General features: G+C 37.6%; 1 protein-coding gene across 1 annotated transcript in view; it reads left to right on the top strand.

Annotated features, from left to right (window-relative positions):
- Window positions 1-258: 258 nt before the first annotated feature.
- The window catches only part of Dscam2 (Down syndrome cell adhesion molecule 2), an 83,584-nt gene continuing 66,988 nt past the window's right edge, over window positions 259-16,854 (top strand). The window contains exon 1 of the mRNA XM_085658072.1: window positions 259-614. Coding sequence (XP_085514198.1) covers window positions 587-614 — 28 coding nt within the window. The 5' untranslated portion in view covers window positions 259-586. The remainder of the gene's footprint in view (window positions 615-16,854) is intronic.

Raw genomic sequence — 16,854 nt, 5'->3', positions numbered from 1 at the left:
TCAGTTGTTCTCAATCGGATATATTCTTTTACTTTTTGCTTTTCATTCGTTTCCATTTATTTTCCTTTGTCTTTTGCTTTTTCATTTTCGTTTTCGTTTTCTTTTCCCTTTTTTTTTCTATTTCTTTTCTTCCTTTTCTTTTCTTTTTTCATCTTTCTCTAACTATCGTTAAGTCAATAAATCTCGCGCCTATGAGATTCCGCACCGGTACCGCGTGTTGTTATCTCGCGGCCGGCTGCTCCGACAACGCGTCGTGCTCGATCATCCAACGACGATCTCGTGAACGTTCGTCGAAGACGCCGGCGCATCGTCATCTTCTCAATACCGATCTTAATTATTCTCGAAATATAGACGTATCATTATTTTGGGTGTGATAGGTAATAAAAAAAAAAAAGAAAAAAGTAGCCGAACGAGATTGACCATTTGGTGATCACACCGGGTTGAATCGTCGTGGCCAAGTGAAGATATCAACTTTAACGAAGACATCGTGTTTCGGAGGTATCAACTAAAAAAGGACTTTCTAAGGGTTGGAGAGAGAAAGAAACAAGGTTACCGGCCTAATCCAAGAATAGGAGCATAAAGAAGGATGTTGGCCCGATGTCTGATATTAGCCGGTAAGTTTTCTATCATTAGTTTTATCAATCAATTGCAATTTAATCAATCCTATGTTCGTTTCACGTATCACGTGGAAATAATTAAAATTTTACGAGGATACATCCTATTCGTATACGTATATCTAAATAGATAGTACGAGATCGCGCAACAAGGCTTTGCAACGTACATCGATCGTTTCCTATACCACGCGCGTATCAAATTCCTACCGAATCAATGACCCAATCCTACCGAAACTCTACGAGAGCGAGCGAGTGAGCGACCGAGAGAGAGAGAAAGAGAGAGAGAGAGAGAGCACGAGAGAGAATGAGAGAGAAAAATAGAGTACGTTCCTTCGTTCGAAATTCGTACTTGTCGTTTTTATTCGCACGATGGATGTGATACGTCGAGATTATTTTCAACGTGACGTTACGTTCAACGTCACACATTTTCAAAATCTCCTATGTCAGATTACTCCCCGCCCCTGTCCCCCTCCCCCCCCCTCCACCCCAGCCTATATGAGAAAAACGAAATGGTCATAGAATAATTATAAATTTTGTATTTGAAAATTGATATAAATGGAAAACTTTTAATCAAATACACGATAGCAAATGGTATAGTTGCTATTTGAGTATCTCGTATTAAATTCAACGAATCAACAAATTCGTAGCTTTTAAACGTTTGTCTAAAGGACGGTTCGGTGGTACAAAGGTTTACGCTTTGGTTGAACTTTGCGCGCCTGTGAGACACGAGAGAGGATGGGAAACGTAGTCCGTGTGCATCTCAGTTGTATGAGAGGAGAGTGTTCCTAAAAGTTTCGCTCGAGCGCATACTGGAAACGAGATAACACCGAACTCACCTGACGCATTCGTCGTAATCTAATTTACGAAATAATGGCAAGTAAAAAAGGAAGTAAATCAGAACTTTTATCGGAACTTTTCTATATATCTCTCGTTAAAAGAAAGATGGCATTTAGAGAAATCGAATGAGTTTATTTTAACGTTAAGACATACACGAAAGATATTCCATTCAATTGGATCAATGACCCGATATCATGTAACTCGCATAAAAAAAAAAAAAATTCTATTTCTTGTCGTTTTTCTTCGTTATTTATTTTTCTTTTTTTTTTCTCTCGTCCTCTTTTTTTTTTTTTTTTTTTTTTTTTAATTATCAAAGCAACGAATTCTCACGATACATCGTTTCGTGGAAAATAATCGATAAGTGGGCATCGGATTGATTAAGAGTTAACGAAATAGCGATCGAATATACACATATATCTATCTATCTATCTATAGATTTTATCGAGAGACCAAAAAAAACATCCAGAATCATTAAATATTTCACGGATAAGTCGAGTAAATATTAAAGCTCGATCGAGAAAAATTTTCGAAGCTTCGATATAAATCGACTACGCAATTATCTCGAGGTAAAGGTACCTACTACGCGTTTATTTTCTTTCGAAGTCGATTATAAACCGCGTCATTAGATTTGAAAAGATATATAAAAAGAGAGAGAGAGAGAAAGAGAGAGAGAGAAAGAGAAAGAGAAGGATATTTTAAATGCCGTCTACGTTCAGCGAAAGAACTGTGGCTACCTTTCTTCGTCGTTGGATCAATTAATGCTTTCATAAGGAAGGGTTCGTTGCGAGAAAGAAAGAGAAAAAAGAGAAAAAAAAATAAAGAAGAAGGGAATCAAAGAAGTCGGAAGAAAACGTTTTGTTGGTCCACCTTTTAGTCGACGATAAATTATATACGTAGCGCGTTAGTAGTGGTCGTAGACGTCCGATTGGAAAGGGCCGATTGGTCTCTCTCTTTAAAACAATAAGAAACGCCGATAACGATCGCGAGACGCATCTAAGAAGCTTTCTCGTTAAGATCTTCGAGGTAGCAAGCTAAGAAAAGCCACGATTTCTCCTACGCCAAGTTTTCTTCGGTTTCTACTTGAGAGAAAGAGCTTCAGGTTGAGCTTGAGTTCTTAGTACGAAAGAAATCAGAGTTGAGATTGGGATTGAAGGGGGACGAAGATGGGGACGATATAAGAGAGAGTAGGAATGGTTAAAGGCGACGGAAAGAGAAAGGGATAGAGAGAGAGAGAAGGAGAGACAGAGAAAGACCGTCCCACTAATTGCGGACAATTCAGACTCGACATCTCTCGAATCTCGGAAGCCTTTAATCTCATCGGGCGAGTCTTAACGACTACGAATGGCGTGTTTCGCGAAACGACGTTCTGAAATTTAAGCGACGTTCTTCGTGAGGGATGGCAGATCCTTAATAAGGCTCCTTTACCGACGTTTTCTTCGTATTAGTTTCGTACCATCCTTCACATCATCCTCATCCTTCTTCTTCCCCTTCTTCTTCTTCTCCTTCCCCTTCTTTTTCTTCTTCTTCCCCTTCTTCTTCTTCTTTTTCTTCTTCTTCTTCTTCTTCTTCTTATCCTTCTCGTAGCTAACATGCTCGGTTCGACAAGTTAGGCGTGCGCGCTAATGGAATATTTTAATGGCTAAGTAAACCTTCGGTCGACGAAGTTTTTGTAAAGGATAGGACGGAACGATAGAGAGAGGGTGGAAAAACGAAGAGAATTAACGTTGAGTGGACGAAAGCATTCGCGCTCTTTTAACGCGTAGTCCGTGGTACCGTAATTTTTTAGATAGCGTCCCTCTATCGTAATTACCATCCTTTTGAAATTGAAGAACGAGCTTGTACGAAACAATGCTCGCCTAATTTCGAAAGGGAAATATGTGCTACTCCTTAAGTCCCGACCTTCCCTTCAATATTTCTTTCTAAACTTAAGAAAGAACTTAATGATAGAACAGAATCTGAAACGGTAATGTTGAGAGAAGAAGAGAAAAAAGAAAACTATAACCCAACAAAGCCTTTTTAACAAGTATTGAAAGTCTTTTAACAAGTTTGAAGAATATCGGAAAGTGACGATGGTGGTTTTATTAAGACGATAAATGAATGTCTGAATAAGAAATATAATCTCTTAATCTCTTCGTCGAAAAGTGATAATTCCGATAATCTTACAACGTAAATACTTACATATATATCGATTGATATATATGTAAAATAATCGAGAAAAAAATATGTGAATGAAAAAAAATAAAAAAAAGAAAAAAAAAAGAAAAAGAGAAAAAAGAATTAGGCTTATGTGCTTCGAAGTTACAATAGATATCAAAAAGTTATAATTAAGTGTTAAATAATGTAGGAAAATTTGAAAATACAATACATTAGTTTCAATAATTAATATCGATAAAATAGAAGCTCTTTATCGAGGAGCAAGAGTTCAAGAGAAAGAGGAAGAGAAAGAGAAAGAAAGAGAGAGAAAGAAAGAAAGAAAGAAAAGAAAGAAAGAGTTCCTATAATCTCTGGGACGTACTCGTCGAAAGGAATAATCGAAAAACGAAGTAACTTGGGCATACGTGCTTCGAAATCTTAACGAAGGTATAAAAATCCCCTATCGGATTCGTTTCACGATGTTGAAAATTATCGTCCCGTGGAACAGATTTATTTCTCGGGGTACGGTGATCGGAAATGGAAAGAGTGAGTTGGAGAAGGGTGGGGGGAGGGGGGGCAGGGATACGCTTGGTCGAAGAGTTAAACGAAGAAGAGCGGGGAAGAGAAAAAGACGAAATGGATAAAGAGAAAGGGATGAGTAGTGGTGGGTGGGAAGGGATGGGATGATGGAGAAAGGGCAGGAGAAGAGAGAAGGACGAGAATTCGCGAAGAGAGTAAAGGATAGGACGAGAGAAGCGCGAGCTTTCACGTTGGCACGTACTCCGATTATGTGGATAATGCGAGGCGACGTGACGAGCCTACGTATATGATATATATATGTATATAATATACTATATGTATATATAAAATATATATATATATATATCCCGATGGGCTCCCGGTACCATCAGCCCGCTGAATAATTTATTCGTTATGAATATAAACTCGGGGGAAACTGATTCGTAGCCAGCTCGAGTCGTCGTAGAACGAACCGCGGTCTTCGACGAGAAAACGAGATCACCAAAGATAGTCTAAAACGAAATGCATAGAATAGGTGAAAAAAAAGCTTTAAAGAAAGTAAAATTTCTCACATCGTAGAAATTTATCCATATGAATGTAGTTACGTATCCTCGACCTCGTCCTTAACGTCGCTCTTTATTATTACATTTATTTCCCTGATAGTCTCAAAAAGTTTCATCCACCATTCAAAATCTTCTTAGATTAGTTTTTCATTCGCTTTCGTAGAAAAAAAAAAAAAAAAAAAAGAAAAAAAACTTTCAACGTTCTATAACGATTTGCCTGGAATCGTTTCAGTCGTTTTTTAGGATCGACATTTTGTAGATCTTAGAGAAGGGTCAGGGGTAAGGGTGGGTTAAAGAAAAATTCAACAACACCCGAGAAACTTGTCTAATGGTTTCGAAGAAAAGTAACTTTTCACTGAGCCAGCTTTCAGATGGAACTACGCGATACAAAGGAAGACGATGAATAGTCGACTGCACGAGCGGAAACTCGTGGAAAAGCGATTTAGATACATCGCAGTCGGGCAACAAAACACGCTACGATATAGACGAAACGAAAAGATACGAGAGAGAGAGAGAGAAAGAGAGAGAGAGAGAGAGAGAGAGAGAGAAAGAGAGAAAAAAGGAGAAAGAGAAAAAGAGAAACAAACGATGGAAAGTGTTAAGACTTAGAGAGAATTCCATTTATGTCTTGGTAAATTTTTCGAATCTGCAAATTAAGTGATAAACATTTTAAATAGATAGTACATTCGTCGAGATATACAAATAATTGTTATTGCTATAACTTACTTTTTGTAAGTTAGCACAATTGCAGTCAAAAGAGAAATCACCTTGCGGCATTCGCATCTCGTGTCGACTCCATCTGTTGCTTTCGTAATAAAATCTTTTTTTTTTTGTTCTTTTTTCTTTTTTTTTTCTTTTCTTTTATTTTTTTCCACTCCTTTCTTTGCCGTCCTTGCATCTTTCATCCCTTTTTTTATCCTCGCCTCGTCACAACTGACATTTTCATAGAAATAGAAAGTGAGAGAGAGAGAGAGAGAGAGAGAGAGAGAGAGAGAGAAAGTTAGCAGAACATCGAGATCACATTCGTATGACATCGTAAAATTTAATAATTCCTTTCTCATTTAGCCGAGCACGATTGTCCGAAGACAAACGATTACAAACAAACAACGAGATAAGGAACGAGGAAAGAAGCAACGAAGAAGTGTAAAAAGAAATTAAAAATAAAAAAAAAAACAAACAAACAAAAAAGAACGTAAAATTGAAAAAACGAAAAAGAATGCTTCCTAAGTTCTACGCTACGCTCGCAATCGTAAAAGTGTATGGATCTTTTTCACGTTTTTCCTTTTACATTTCCACGGATATCGTTCTTCATCCATTTAGAAAACTCTCTTTTTCTTATTCTTTATCTGCTCCTTCTTCTTCATCTTGTACTCACGACGTTTGTTTGATAACTTGCTTTCTATGATACCTCATAATGATACCTTTCTACTCTTGACGAATCTCGTCCTTTATCGTACGAAGAAAAGCTTCGTCCTTTTCCACATGACAAACCTTTCTCGCTATGCACGAATCACTTTATAGATACAGATTTATGTTACTAGGTATAGATCTATATCTCATTTTAAATCTATATATATATATATATATATATCAGCGAGGATATAAAAAGTATCAAAAGATTACAGAAAGAAAGAAAGAAAGAAAGAAAGGAAAAAAGAATACAAAAAAATCGAACGATTACTTTCGTTTCTCGCGTGTACAACGTGAATTAAGATCCCGCGATCGAAGGTGTCTCCCATTTTCACGGGCGATAAAGCGATGTAAGAAAGAGCAATTTCCTGCGAGAAAGAACGTGTAAATGCCAGAAAAAGAGTAAGAGAAAGAGAGAGAGAGAGAAAGAAAGATCGACGATCGACGGTGAAAGGAGCAAAGAAGAAAACGACCTTGTGCCCTTCGAAACGTAACGCGGACTCCATTTTCCAGCGAATCAGTCGACCCTCTTTAAAAACTCGTCTCTCTCTTTCTCTCTTTACTAGAGGACGACGAGGGCACAGCAGTTGGTCGAGAACGAGTGAATCGTTGTCGAACCGTTTATTTTTATTCGTCGAGATCGCCTTTCATCGGCAGCTTTAAAGCGACGGGTTACTATAGTACAATCGGCCTCATACCATGTTCTATGCTACTCTCGTACCCTCGAACGTCAACCGGCCCTCGACATCGCTGCCGACGATCGGCAATTACTTCTCTTTTATTCCTCTGTTAAAGACACAGGATAGAAAAAAAAGAAAAATAAAAAGCCTGTAATTATATACATATGTAGATAAGTACTACATATGTAAGTAAATACGCAAGTACCCATACTTCTATTATAATTATAAACTCTTTGACTTTTGATCGTATTATTTTCGAACTATATATATATATATATTTGTCGATTTATTTAAAATAAATCCATGTTGTTTTATCTACTACGTTGTTCGAATATAAACGACGAAATAATAATCAGTCGTCAATAAAGAAAATCTATATACATATGTACTACGTACTATCGATATCTATTATTAAGAAATAAAATCGATCGAAATGACGCGATTTTAATACTATTTTATCGCTCTAACTTTGTTTAACTGCTCATAAAAAAAAGATTTTTCAATTTCAAAGATCGTATTTTTCGATCGAATGTATCGTATTCGTGTATAACACATATGTACGTATACATATGTATACGTACATATATATGGAACATAACTACGAACTATTGTCGATTTGTCAAAAAAAAAAAAAAAAAATCGTATACACGAAATATGTTGCCTATTCGTTTTGTCAGGACACCTTCGATGAATTTATCCGTTTTTTGTTTTATATTTATAGATAGGTTTATATATATATATATATATATATACATCGATATATACATTGTGTCACGATGGTTATTCCTCATGCGAATAACTATAACAAATTCGATGGCTTCTTCGAAGAGAGAGAAACAATAGAAACAACAATGTTGATAACTCGTTGAATTTCGATTTCGCATAATTAAATAGTTTTCTTACGGAATGTGTTTCGAGAAAAGGCGAGAGAACGAGAGAGAGAGAGAGAGAGAGAGAGAGAGAGAGAGAGAGAGAGAGAGAGAGAAAGCTGCATCCAATTGTTATGCAAAGTTTACTCAAGGAAACTTTTCGACTTCAGAAGAAAGAGAAGAGTATTATCTTTGCAAAACGAAAGAACTTTCTTTCCAACCGTGTTTAAGATCACCAATTTCGTTCCACGTTTCAACGATATATTAAACCAATATATACCTATTTATATAGTGAAAGAATATAAAGAGAACAAAAAAAAAAAAGAAAAAAAGCAGGAAGAAAAAAAAAGCGATGACGTCAATATGTTTTTCATTCTGTCTATTAGCATCGTCGGGTTATTTGAATGTATCGACGAAAGGTTCGTTCTGTTACTCGTACAGTTAATAAATAAATCCATGATAAATGTGTTTACAAAACTTTCGTTGTAAAACATACGTTATAGGGGCACTTTAATTATCACGGTAAATAGTTCTATAAAGTAAGGCTAAATGAATCAAGTACCATAAACGATTATAATGGATTATAATGAATACTTTGATAAATAAATAAATTACTCGTCATGTTTGTTCATATGTAGTGAATTACATTGTTAATCAAATCAAGCGATCTAATTCACGAGAGCGAAATAATTCGTAAAATTCAACGATCGCTTTCACGTGACGTTCTCTCGATTATGTACGATCACCGACGAGATATGTGATGATACGAACAACGAAAATACATTCTTGCATTTTTTTAAAACGAAAGAATTCGCTAAATTAAAGAAAAATTGGGTGGCAGGGTGAGGGGGGAGGGGGAGGATGGGGGAAGAAAGAAGAAGAAGATTTTTTCCGACATTTTCGAAATATTTTCATTTTGCATAGCCCGTCGCAAAATTGAAGACGTACGACGGAAATTGACGTTAGAATTTATCTATCATCGAGAACTAAGAAAATTGATTAGTCGGTACCGCATCTTCGATAGGAAATTGAAATTTACAGATTATCTTAATGTCACACGGGATAAATGAGGAATATCTTATTATACGTAATAACGTCAATAATGATTACCGTCGTATTTCTTACCGATCGGTATTGTTAACAAAGATACCCCTTTATAAATTCGTATTGTAATAATTTCCCGAGCGTAATCACGACTTTCAAATATTTTATTTACTCTTCGAAATGATCGAAGCTCCTGAGAAAAAAGAAAAAAAAAAGATTGTTCAATCTGTAATGTCGGAACGGATTTCTTTGTCCATAAAACTTTTACCAAACGATTTTCAACTGTGAATCGTTAAGTATTTCGACGATAATTCACGAGCAAGCTATTTCGAATCTCGAGGGATTTCAACGACATACTCTTACTTAAACAGGAGGGGAAAGGAAGGAAAAAAGGAAAAAAAAAGAAAGAAAGAAAAATAGAGAGAGAGAGAGAGAGAGAGAGAAAAAAAGAAAAAGAAGAAGCAGAACAAGTAAAAATCTCAGTGATTGTAGTGCGTTTAAAATCGTTCGGAACAATTTCCGGGGGAATAAAAATTGGTGGAAGGACTCTTTTTATGGGAATAAACGATGCGAAGAAGAAGAAGAAGAAGAAGAAGAAGAAGAAGAAGAAGAAGAAGAAGAAAGAGGAGAGAAGAAAAGGAAAGAAAAGGCGGGATAATCGTTCGGATTTTTATCGTTTGTAACGAATAATCGCAATGTCGATAAAGACGTTCTGGTATCGGCGAGCTATCATTCTTTTTTTCACGGTCTTGCGAGAAAATGGAGAAGCGACTGAAGAATCCAAGAAGAAAAAGAAAAAGAGAAAGAGAGAGAGAGAGAGAGAGAGAGAGATAGAGAGATGAAGAAAAAAAAATGAGATGGAAAGCACGAGAGAGGTCTGGCACGACTCGCTCGATATCCATTAACCCCTTACCATTCGTTCGCCCCCTTATTCGAACGACGAGCTACTAGAAAGTAGAATGAAAGAGAAAGAGAGTGAGAGAGAGAGAGAGAGAGAGAGAGAGAGAAATCGTTCCCTCCTCGTTCATCGAAAAGACACGAGTTTATATATCGTAGAAAGGAAGAGACTTCCTCTCGTTCGTTAACCTGCTAGAAATTTCAAGCTCCGGAAACAAACTCGGTTGGAGATTTTTTTTTTCCTTTTACTTTTTTTTTTTTACTTTTCTTTTTTGCAAGCCTGCACATATACCCCAAAGGTGAATATTTCATCCAAAGTATAGGCATAACCTGTCTTTATATACTACTACAACGATATCGACGACGACGACGACGACGACGACGACGATGTCGACAACGGCAACGACGTCGGCAACGATGTCGGCAACGACGATGATGACGTCGACAACAACGACGTAAAGAGGCACGCTTTTCTATTTTCTCATTTTCTTTCGTTCCTTTATATTCTGGCCCTTCTCCTTACCGTCACACTGCGAAAGTTTTCGTCTTTTAATATTCATGTCATACTACTCCGTTAGCAACGTACTATGCTCGTAATCCATCCATCTACCCCTTACTATATCTATCTCTTTATCTCTATCTCTCTCTTTCTCTCTCGGACAGATTTAAAAATGAACGACGCCACTCCCTGGTGAAATACGAACGCTTGTTTGAGAAATTCTAGCTCGGCTTCGACCGAACACGATACGAAAGCGAGGATGCTTCTGCGCTGACGTTAAAGAACAGGACAACGCGTCTATCCTTCGGTACAAGAGAGATGGAAGAGAGATCGACGATCGATCGATCCTCGAGGTCGATGTATAAAAGGTCGCGTAAGTGAAGATGTACTTATGTAAGAGCATCGCTCCGATAGCATCAATAGCGAACGGTCCATGCATTCTACCCCTTTCTGCCTCTCTCTCTCCCTCTCTCTCTCTCTCTCTCTCTCTCTCTCTCTCTCTCTCTCTGTTGACTTAGGCAAACGAGAGGCCTCGAGAGGTTTATAAATGTACGCGCTTGGCTTTATCATATCGCTCACATCGATTTCTCTCTGTCTTTCTCTCTGTCTCTCTCTCTCTCTCTCTCTCTTTTAAAACATTATCTCGCAATATCTAACTCTTTAACTGCGAGAAAAAAGAAAAAGAAAAAAGTACAAATCACTGGCGTTAAGATCGTTGTTAGATTACTTCAGATAGTAATTATAATATATCATTTAGAATGATTGCATGCAAGTGAAAATGTTAATAATATTAATTTCATTCGCACCAATGCGTATTCCCTGAACCGTCGTTACGATCATACACGACCGTACACGTTTATCCTCGTAAATGTAGACCAATTAAAGGATAACACTAAATAATCGTAGTCAATATTTGAATTTCAACCTGTGTCATACCTGTTTATATATATAATAAGCCATATTCAATATCCCGTAACATTCTCTATACCTCTAATAAACAGGGCTAACTCACTACAAATTTCCATATTGCAAGTGAAGCGGATATGTGTGTATATATGTATGTATGTATGTATGTATGTATGCATGCATGCATGCATGCATATATGTATGTATGTATATATGACATAGAATTAGAAATCTTTGATGAGAACGTAAATTCTACAGATGGATATTTTCTACATTTCGAATCGTATAATAACAAATGCAGTTTTTTTGCAATGAGATAAAGAGAAAATACAAAGATAAAGAAAAGCGAGAAAGAAAGTTAGAGAAAGAGAAAGATAGAGAGAGAGAGAGAGAGAGAGAGAGAGAGAACAAAAAGGGAAGAGTTTAGATCGAGGACGGAAATCGTGGTAGCAGGTTGCTTTTGACGTACCGAGCTTTTTGTGTCCTCCGGCAGAAAAAACAAGCGGCGGTCAAAACAGCGAGAGAGTAGGAGCTTTTTTTGACAATTCCTCTTTCTCTCTCTCTCTCTTTCTCTCTCTCTCTCTCTCTCTCTCTCTCTCTCTACTATTTCTATCTATCTGTCTCTTTATCTTCTTCCATCCTTTGTAGATATATCGCGGCGTTGTGGCACATGCACGGTTTTGGTTTGCAACTGCACGATATATGCCGTTGGTCGTCGGGGCGGTACCGCGTAGCACATTCACCGTCACGAAACGCGCGCTCTGTGGGTACACGCGGCGTGTGTATGCGGCGAATGTGCGGCCTCTCCTCTCTTCTATCGCGTCTCGTTCTAAAACTGCATGGAGATACGGAGTGAAAGAGAAGTATGTATGTACGAAAGTATACGTGAGTGTACGTCATGCGTGAACGTGAGCGTAAGCGTGAACGTGAACGTGAGCGCGCGCACGTATACATATATATATATATATATATATATATATATATATATATGTATATATATATATATGTATATATATATATGTGTGTGTATATATACTCAGCGTTAGTGTACTGGGATGCATCCTGTAGGAGAGAGAGTATAACGAGCTCGAACCTGACTCCAGGGTCGATGGCTCGTGGTTTCGCCTTGCCCTCTCGAACGACCCACCCTTTTCCTGTCACTCTTCCCTCTCTGACCCTCCCTCTCATTACCTCTCTTTCTAGGCAGCTTCCGACTACCTCTCTTCGACCTCTCTTCTTCCTCTTCTCTCATCTCTTCTTCCCTACCCTTCCCTTCCCTTCCCTTCTCTTCCCCGTTCTCTCGACTCTCTATTTGCGCAGCACCGGGCGTAACTTTAAATCCAGACTCGAACCGTGAATGAGATATGAGGGTACCCTCACCTGTCGCGCCCAACGAAAAGAGTCGTTACGCTACGCCGTCCTCCGAATCGTTCCGTTTTCGAACGTTTCGTAGTCAAGCTGCAAAATTTACGCTCGATCAGTATTCAAAGCACGACGCTCTCCTCTCTTTCGAAAGTGCGGAATATCTCCTTCCACCTCGTCCCTCACGTCTTTCTCGTCCTCGATTTCGCGAGCGATGAATTCGAACGGGTCCGTCGAGCGGACGATACTATACAAAACGTGCAAAGTAATAATTTAAACACGTTAGAATCGTCGAATTGTCTTCATAGTTTTAACAAAAAAAAAAAAAAAAAAGAGAAATATAACAGTACAATGAATGTAGGGCCGAAGAAGAATTGACATTACCAAAAGGAAAAAGGAAGAAAATGAGAGAGAGAGAGAGAAAAGAAGAAAAGAAAAGAAAGAAAAAAATAAAAAGAAATTATCGAAATACAAAAATCATCGTTCTTTGGATCTACTATCCAACTCTTTCCACGAGATAAAAAAAAAAAAAAAGAAATTCTTAAAGAAGACACGAGTAAGGGAGAAGGAGAATCCAAGCGAGGACACGTAATTCATAACTTGGTATATTTACTAGCTCGTAAAACAAATCGACGGTGTTTATCTTGTAACCATTCTTGAGGAGGTACGAACGCGACGTTGAACCGAACGGAAGAGAAAGCGTCGGGACGCTTTCCTTGAGTAAATACGACGCAAATTCGATACCAACCATCTTCCTCTCTCTCTCTCTCTCTCTCTCTCTCTCTTTCTCTTTCTTTTTTTTTCTGCCAGTATTCCTGTCATTCCACTCGACCTATCTTGCACGTCATGAGAAAGATACGGGAAGAGTCACTTGGGAATAGTCGTTCTTTCTTTTCTCTCTCTCTCTCCTTTTCGTCTTCTCTCTTCATCGTCTTCATCTTAACACCTAAGAATCGAAGAAGGACTACCTTCCTCTTACTATCTCATCTACCCTCGCTACGATTCTCATTCATTCATCCATCTATCCATTCATCCGCGTCTCTTGTGGCAACGCGATGTCCTGAATAACACGTTGCTCGCTAATGTCGCATTCATGATATAAACGCCCATGGGAAATACCTCCTGGGCCTGGACTAATCGCGCATTCGTTTTCCGTGTAAATGTCGAAGCGAAAACTGGGCTACCAAGAACTTTGGCAACTACTTGGATCGATCAAAATTTATAAAGCTCGTGGAGTTACATGAATATCTCAATCAATCGACGATTCTTAAAATGTAAAAGAAAATTTTCAAACGTAAGTTACAATGTTAGCTTTGACAGAAAGAGAAATATAAAGAGAGAGCGAGAGAAAGAGAAAAGAGAGAAGAGAAGGATGGAAAATCAAAATAATATTTTTTTCTACTCTCCTGAACTCTACTTCTCGTCAAGCGAGCTCGCTCGACGACGATGCACCACCTTGTCTCGCATGCATGTTAGGCAGATGAGCGTGTATAGGAGAAATGTACGGCCCTTAATTCTGACATTTCATCCCCTTTCGCATAGCTAAGGGCTGTAGGGTGCATCAAAAGGGACGAGTCTTCTTGACGAAACGTTCGTGCGGACGAACGATATCGAAGGTTCGCGAGGATAAACGCGCTTGCGAAACGATGCACGACTTCAAACAACACGGCAAATTCAAAGGGTTGAGTAAACGACGTGGTACAATATATCGATCGAATCAATTTTTCCTAAACGGGAGATACATAGATAGAAAATAAGATAGAATGAAAGAGAGAGAGAGAGAGAGAGAGAGAGGGAGGGAGAGAGGGATAAAGATAGAGAGAAATCATAGGAGTGACTGTGATCGTTCAATGTCTTATACATCGGTAAATATTTTATTTTCTAACATTTTGTTCCTTCCAATTTTACGCCAATATACTTTACGACGATGGTACGAAAACAAAAAAATTGATTAATAATAATGGCCGTAAGTTTTACAATGCTTCATCTTATCGCATTCCTTTTATTACCCAGTTCGCTTCGACAAATGGAATCGAAGGATACGCGCCAGACATTTCATAAATCCTAGGGATTCACCGAAAGAAATAGCGACGAGAAGACCAAGAGTGACTTTTGTGTTCGTCCGTTTCTTTCCTATCCTATCTCTTTTTCTCTATCCTTTTTTCTTTATTTCTCCATCATACCCTTACATATCCTCGATCCCAAAAAAGACAGAGAGAGAGAGAAAAAAGAGAGAGAAAGTACATCATGTAAACTCACTATATAAATTTGTAAGTACACGATATCCCACAATTTATTTGTCGTATTTCGAAGGAAAAACTCTTAATGGAAAATAATAAAAATCTCGAATGCAAGAGGATTAACGTAAATGAATACGTATTTATTTATTTTTTTCATATAAATAGATAAAATTCGGGTAGGAAGAAATAATAAAGTGTATCAACTAACATACTCATCTCTTTCTCTCTCTTTCTCTCTATCTATCTACTTATCTCGTCATTTACCCATTAACAATTGGTCTGAATGAAGGAACTAAAAAAAACGAGAATATACCAAAGTATTTGAGTTTCACTTAAACTTTTCTCGATTATTCGTCTTTCGAGATTTAACCTTGTAGTCCTTGCGGCGTTAGTATAGATTGGAGAGATCAACAGTTCAACGCGTCCGCGTTGGGATCGCGGATTCTACTTTCTGTTTACTCGCCGAAAGGGAGCCGAAAGATTTCTATCTTAGCGTTGGTCCGTTCAACGGTTCGGATTTGCCACGCTCCGGTATTTGCTCTTGTAATCTTTTTATCCGTTTTCTCCTCCGTAGCTCGAAGGAAAAGGAGAGTAGCAAAAGAAGGATGAGAAAGAGAGAAAAGAGGTATGGCGTCTCTTACCAACCATTTCAGACTACGAAGGAGCAATATCGTTTGCTTTCAGCTACCAGTTCGCATCTCTTGGGACCACGTCTACTTCTTCTTCTTCTTCTTCTTCTTCTTCTTCTATCCTCTTTTACTACTGATCCTTCTTTCCTTCCTTCTTTCCTTCCTTTTACCTTTCTCAACGACGTACATTCTTCTCTTCTCGATCCAAGTCGACATTGTCATCGTCGTCGTCGTCGTCGTCATCGTCGTCGTCGTCGTCGTCGTCGTCGTCGTCGTCGTCGTCGTCGTCCTAGTAACACAACTTGAATCGAGAACCGACTGGAATCCTTAAAAACGATTCGCGTTACTCGGTCAGAACGAAACTGGATAAAATAGGGACGAACGGCAAGACGGTAGAAGGCAATCACGTAGATAGACGCAAAACCAGTCGACTTCGGGAAAACGGAAATTGAGTTAACTTCAGATTCGATTCCCTCGCCAGTCGCAATCCGACCTGCGTTCCGTCAAAATATTGAGTTATGAACGAATTTATTTTTCTAGACGGGAACTTCCTCTTTCGATGACTTGATTTCTACTGTATGTTTTCTTTTTCTTTCTTTAATTTTTTTTCCCCCTTTCTCTCTTTCTTTATTTTTTTTTTTTATTTAGATTTTCTTTCTTTTTTTCTTTCTTTCTTTCTTTATTTATTTATTCATTTATTTATGCTTTTCTCATGTTACATCGTTGATTTTCTTTCTCGTTCATTTATCTGGTGCCACTTAGACAAATAGATATTTAATAATGTCGAAAATTTTATTCTTTATAAAAAAAAAAAAAAAATAAAAATAAATAAATAAATAAATGGAACAAGACAAAGAAAATAGAAACGATTGGAACTAAATACAACGTAAATATCTATGTACATGTTAATAAATAAAACATTAGGTCGTAACGATCAACTGGAAATCGATCTTTGACTCATCGTAAGGGAAAAGGCATCTCCTAGCCAGAAACTCAGCAACAGTTTGCACGAGGAATCGCAATGACCCCTCTCTACTTGTTTCGATGACCCACTTCCTCGTAATGGCTACGCTTTCTCTCACAATTTTGATCGTAAGCCCGTCGTATCTCGGCTCGAAGGTTAATGCGATGTGTTTGGCAAAGAAAAATGATTTCGATTTAAACTGTAATTTACGCTTTCTCTATATGTCCAATCGGTGATAACCATAAATCGTATTTAACAATTATCCCAAATAATATTTTCAACATTGTGCATGCATTAATCGTGACGAGAGACATGCACGAATGATTTATTGCCTAATAATGATACCATATATACGTACAATGTTATATAAAAAGTATACATATATGCATATATATATATATATATATATATATTTTATATTCATTTTGGAGATGCACTAAATTTCACGCTAGCGAGTAACGAACGTAGCGTACAAATCTCTATTAAATTTTACTTTCAAGTTTTATACTAAAATCATGATATATGCAACAAAGGAATATCTCAATATAAAGATAGATTGTACTCTTTCATTTTGATAATATAAGGGAAATTTATTTCGTTGAATATATCAATTATCATGTAATATTCCATTGCAGACATTCCTCGATAATAAAAATAAAAAGTTATACATTACAAACACTACCTATAT

This window comes from Vespa mandarinia, chromosome 7 (assembly GCF_050613455.1).
Source record: "Vespa mandarinia isolate Hongniang chromosome 7, ASM5061345v1, whole genome shotgun sequence".
Classification (NCBI taxonomy): Eukaryota; Metazoa; Arthropoda; class Insecta; order Hymenoptera; family Vespidae; genus Vespa; species Vespa mandarinia.
This window is presented reverse-complemented; position numbering and strand designations above follow the sequence as displayed.